The sequence below is a fragment of the Anopheles marshallii genome, chromosome 2 (assembly GCF_943734725.1).
Source record: "Anopheles marshallii chromosome 2, idAnoMarsDA_429_01, whole genome shotgun sequence".
NCBI classification, from domain to species: Eukaryota; Metazoa; Arthropoda; class Insecta; order Diptera; family Culicidae; genus Anopheles; species Anopheles marshallii.
The window spans coordinates 50,439,130-50,444,711 of NC_071326.1; the positions used below are offsets into that span (position 1 = coordinate 50,439,130).

The 5,582-nt window shown below is 44.0% G+C and overlaps 1 protein-coding gene across 1 annotated transcript; it reads right to left on the reverse strand.

Annotated features, from left to right (window-relative positions):
• Positions 1-1,933: 1,933 nt before the first annotated feature.
• On the reverse strand, positions 1,934-3,824 carry LOC128707697 (2,3-bisphosphoglycerate-dependent phosphoglycerate mutase-like). The gene is made up of 3 exons (XM_053802655.1): positions 3,719-3,824; positions 2,483-2,980; positions 1,934-2,097 (listed from the first exon to the last, which is right to left on the reverse strand). Exons 1-3 carry the CDS (start codon positions 3,822-3,824, stop codon positions 1,934-1,936), a joined length of 768 nt encoding a protein of 255 aa, XP_053658630.1.
• Between the last annotated feature and the right edge of the window lie 1,758 nt (positions 3,825-5,582).

The window sequence follows — 5,582 nt, forward strand, 5'->3', positions numbered from 1 at the left end:
CTTTTAATGACATGCTGATAACATCACCCACAAGAACAACATCCGTTACTTACCAAGATCAGATGCAATTAACGATAGAACGACTGGACATGGAGTCAGTTTTCTCGCATGAGATGTTTGTTGCAACAATGAGTAGCTTGTTAACAAGAAGCAGAGTACCACATAATTTACCAAAAATAGAATAATGCATAGGCCATTCCTCCGTACATGTTTGGAGTTTAATGTACTTGAAGAAGAAATGAAAAATAAAAATAAACACCCATCTGTATGGCTGCTAGCACGGTATCGATAAGCCATACCTGTTATGCAACCAGCTTGATAAGCATCAAGACACTGTGCCGAGCAAAAGCAGCGCAAACGAAAGTTGCAGCTGTGTAATCATGCTTCGCTAAAAAAAAAACAACAACAACAACCCTACATTCAAGGCTAAATCGAACGCGGCACTCAACCGGCAAGTGTGTCATTGAGTAGTTTTTTTGTTTCTTTGAGCCCTGTGTTTTTGGCTTCCTTCCTGAGGAACTGTTATCAGCTTGTAGTAGCTAATAATCGATGATGCCAATAAGGTATACAGCAAAACAAATGCCGGGAACAAATGCTTGTCTTGCTTGCCACGGGTGGACGCACACGAAGAAAAGTACCTAGCACGATAAGCAATTCGTTTATGGTAGCCTTATCGTCGAGAAACGTGAACGACACGTGTAGAGATATAACAATCTCACCAAAAACCCTTGCACCACTTGGAATTGGTCGATTCAACCAGGTTTTCCACCATGTAGAGCATGAATTACAAAACACAGTTTTGCTGTGTTACAGTAACTACACAATTTAATAAGCTCTTTTACGTTCGACTCTCGAACATGCATAATTGAAGTCAACACTCTGAAGAGCACTTCAACAATAATCCCCAGAGAAGTGTGTTCTTCAATACGAACGGTAGCCAACAGTGAATCACATACTACGAGTGGGGCTTTAGCTGATTGCAACCGCACGCTCTTTCAATCAGTCTACCGGCGTGTATATCACGACTAAAAGGATCTATTTGCTGATGCACTTTGTGGAAGACTTTTGCTCTTGGTTGTTGATATTGCTTCGTTGATTGATAATATACTCTTCCTTTGTATCAACTTCTTCTTGTGCCTTCCTGAATGTAATTGCTACTGTAAATACAAGCTTTAAAGAACTTAAAAAAGATTTTAGTGCTCAACCCTAGTGGGGTACCTTTTCTTTGTTTTACTGATCTGCATAGGGACGATTTAAATAAATATAAATATTTGTTTTTCCCTTTCTATTTCTCATCATCGCGCCACACCCGGAGAGCTATCGGAGAGAAGAATGCTCACATTAGTTTACAAATGTTTTATTTTACGTTTCTGCACACATGAATACACGCGTTACGAAATCTTTTTCTCGCCATTACATGATTATAAACGACTGTAAACGGGGGTATCGATGTAAATACGATACTGTAATACTCCACCACTTTCACGCACGATTAAAACTAACGGACGAAAATAATGTGAAAAAATATAATCCCCAATTGCATGTGCAATGGATGCATCAATTCAACGTTTAATGAAAAAGTGTTCAAGATTACTGTTACTAACATTGGTATCTTTTAATGTGTACCAAATCCTTCCTGTACGGTTGTACTGTAAAGCATCTCTGCTTACGACATAACACATCTAGCGGGGTTTCTTTTTCCTAACACAATCACACAAAAGCAAAACATGTCCAATAGCGTACGAATAGAAGCACGTTAAAACTAAAAAAAAAAAGAAATAATCCTTAATTCTGATTAAACCCTTTCGGGAGAAGTAAAACAACGGTCTTCGCTGTTGGGGAATCAGGCTAACGTATGAGGTAGAGTAGCACCGGACAAATCGGAGCCAATGGTAGAGGCTATGCGTTTGGAAATGGACACCGACATCATTTCCTACTTTCCACCGATTGAGGCCACCTTCTCCATTGCCTTTAGTACCGTTTCGTCGTTCGCCAGGAACCGGATGCCACCAACCATCTTCATCGACTCGTCAAAGTCGATGATGAACGGAATACTGTTCGGCAGGTTGAACTTCATGATATCTGCGTCTGAAATATCTTTGATTGATAAGTATTGTGATACGAAATGTAGGGCATTTAGGTAATTGTAATGGTAATGGTAATGGTAGATGATCGTTACGGAGTTAATAAAAATCATGTTTCAATTATTTCACAACAGTGGGTGCATTTGTGTGTATGTGTGTAACAAGACAAAAAGGAAGAGAAAGACAAACGTTCGAAAAGAGAACATTAGTTTAATTTTAACCATCACCAAAATCAAATAAGCGTTGTCTCTTCAGAATTGCAAATAAATCAAACAATATGCTCAGTTACAAATCTTATAAACTCTCCTTCCAATAATGCGGTATCGTATGTCCGGCATCGTAAGTCTTATAAGATATGTCTAGAGTTATTATTCTGCAGACAGACTATAGGAAATTACCTTGAATGTGTTTTACCAAACCACGTAAGCTAGTACCATGCGCCACCACCAGCACACGCTTGCCAGCGCGGACCTCCGGTATGATGGAGTCGGTCCACTCCGGCACGACCCGCTCCATGGTTGTTTCGAGTGTCTCGGTCAATGGGAAATCTTTTTCGTTGATGTGCCGCAACCGGGGATTGCTCTTGATTGCGTGATAATACGGGTTGGTCGGTTCGATGGCCGGTGGCGGCACGTTGAAGCTTCGGCGCCACACCTGCACCTGCTCCTCGCCGTAGATATCGGCCATCTGCCGCTTGTTGAAACCGGTCAGCGCACCGTAGTGTCGTTCGTTTAGGCGCCACAGCTGCCGGACCGGAATATCGCCCAGATTTAGCTCCTTTAGGATAATGTCCAGCGTTTGGTTGGCGCGGCGCAGGCAGGAAGTGAACGCGACGTCGTAACACATGTTTTCTCGCTTCAGTGCGGCTGCCGACACTTCCAGGGCGTCCCATTCACCTGCAATTGCAAGAACCGGAAACGGTGCGTTAGTTCGGTTATCTTTGCAAGGCCATCCATCGGTGCGTCTTCGCGTGGGTTGTCTGTGCTCATTGCATCGCTTCTCGCATATTGCTGCTCTCTAGCGCGATAAGCTTTCCACGAGTGGTGAGCCTGTGTGGACGAATGGACCCATTTCCACTATCGCTAGTGTCACCTTTGGCCAGTTTGGCTTCAATTCTACATGGTAAGAAAGAAAAGCATCACACACAGCTGTTTCAATCAAATTGTTTCTTGAATTGTGACGTATCTTTTGCTGCTGATCTACACATCTACAGTCACACACATATCAATACGATTCCCTCAACTGTTCCGGTGTGCACATGGTAACGACACGGAAAATAAAGCTGCTAGCTAGCTAATAGCTTTCCGGCATCAGGTTTTCGAACTTCGGTCCGATAATGACCGCCAAAACATGGTGATCAAAATAACTGAGCGTTGAAAACAAAAAAAAACACTTATACACTCGACCGGTTGTTGTCGTTGTCGAGAACCGTCACAGCACATAGCAATGTTGATATCGTGGGCTTTCACCTAAAAATAGAACGTCCAACGTGATTGAACGGAATCGAATGCGACGCGTTGTGTACGCCACATTGTATGGTGGTTTGAAAATGCAGCATCAAAATGCAATAAGTTTGCAATGAACAGAAAGTGCTGTTGAAGCATCTACCACAGGTAGTGCGATTTTTGTTTTACCTTCCTCGCTGAGACCCACGTCGTGCCATCCGCAGAAAAGGTTCATCTTATTCCATTCGCTTTCGCCATGGCGAACGAAGGTAACACTGTACGTTGCTTTGTGCATGTTGCGTCTCCACGGGATGGAACTCTTTCGCTGCACGCCTTTCCCGCACCAAACACTTGTTGACTTTTCTCTTCCACTGGGTGCTCTGGGTCGTTGTTTTGCCTTCCTTTTTCGTCTGAATCTAGCAACAAAGCTAGAACGTTGCGACTTTGGAGTAGTCTCAACTTCACAATGTATGCACTGCACTGTATTGCTGTCGCGTTGTCGGTATGAATGGCGAGGTTTCAAACGATACCGTGGTACATATTTGTTTCACCTACGATAGAACGGAAATGAATAAGATGGAAGCGGTTAGAACGGTACATAGAGTGAAGACAAGTTACAAGAAACTACCACCACACAACACAGACCAACACGATTACAGTGCTAAACGCCCTTGTGCGCGATTGATTGGGTTGGAAGCAAACGTTCTAGTGCCAACGCTGGCCACAGTACCACGTGCCGTTTACAGAAAGGGCTCGGAGCGAACTGAGCAGTGTCTTCGGATGGCGATCTGATCGTGTGCTCTGTCGCGGTCGATCACGGGTGCGTCGTACGCCTTGGATATACCGATGCAGCCAGCTATGCATGTGTGCTGACCCGTACCGTACAACGACGATGATGATGGTGACGACGACAGTGACGTTTGCACATACGGTTGCTGTAGCGCATCATCCTCGTACCAGACCGGAGCATTTCGAATACGGGCCGGAGTCGCGTCCTTGAGTGTGCCGAAGAACACGGCATCGACGGTTCCGTGCACCGTGTGTCGGACTCGTCCACTGTGGGCGAGCAAGCGAGAAAACACCAATGTGCACCAATGGAGCTACGGTTTAACAGCCGAAACGACCATTCCTATCCCCTGATAAGACATCCACAGCCTTCCTCCGTGTGGCGCGGAACGGCGCACTCGCACTCACACCCATATCGTATACGTGCTTTACATCTGCCCGGGATTGTTTGCACACTGCCGGAGGTTTGCTCCAGAAACAGAATAAGACGTTAACAGTGGAGTGCGCATTGTCGAAGGAACCATCAGCAACGTGGTACTTGTGCGTACTATTACTAGCGACAGCAAGTACCAAGTGCATCGACCACTGACTGTTACCATCAGCCAGATGCGGCTGGAGCCTTGGAGGTAGTTGTAATGTTGTTCATGTTGGATAGTGCAAAATGTGAATTAAATTAATTGTAGAATTAAATCTGAATTCAGTTATTCAAAGATATTTATAAGCTTTAATGCAATCCTAAACCAGTACAAATGTTAACTTTCTGCTATTTTCCCCATGTACATGGACATTTTCCACCTAGGAGTTTAGATATTAAGATAAGATAAATAGATTGCGTGATATTTAAACACTTTAATCGATCGTTGTTTGAATCTTCAATAATTAGAATATTGGAAGCAACTAAAAATTCCTCGAAGCCTTGTTTCTTCTATGTACAAATGCTCGGACTGCCATGAAGTCGGGAAGTTTCATACCTCCTTTGGGTATTCTGTTCCGTTTCCGTACATTTTTTCGTTCATATTTTCTTCTCGAGGTAAGATCTCGATAAGAACCTTGCTGGACGAATGGTATGCGACAAAACAAAGGCAAAAAGGCAGAACAATAACCGAGTGGAAAGCAAAATAGGAGAAAACGAGACGCAATCCACTGAAACCGAAGGCGCCGTATACGCTCAGACGAAACACACACGAAAAAACCGGCTCTGGTAAGCCAGTACCCCTTTCATGCCCTTGCCCAAACCCAATTACTCAGGAATTCCATTCATCCTCCC

Excerpts from the sequence above, each read along its gene's own strand:
- LOC128707697 (XM_053802655.1), bottom strand. The coding sequence starts at position 3,824 with ATGCACAAAGCAACGTACAGTGTTACCTTCGTTCGCCATGGCGAAAGC. Across the intron at positions 2,981-3,718 it reads CGTGGGTCTCAGCGAGGAAG|GTGAATGGGACGCCCTGGAA; the intron begins GTAAAACAAAAA and ends TTGCAATTGCAG. Across the intron at positions 2,098-2,482 it reads TTTGGTAAAACACATTCAAG|ATATTTCAGACGCAGATATC; the intron begins GTAATTTCCTAT and ends TATCAATCAAAG.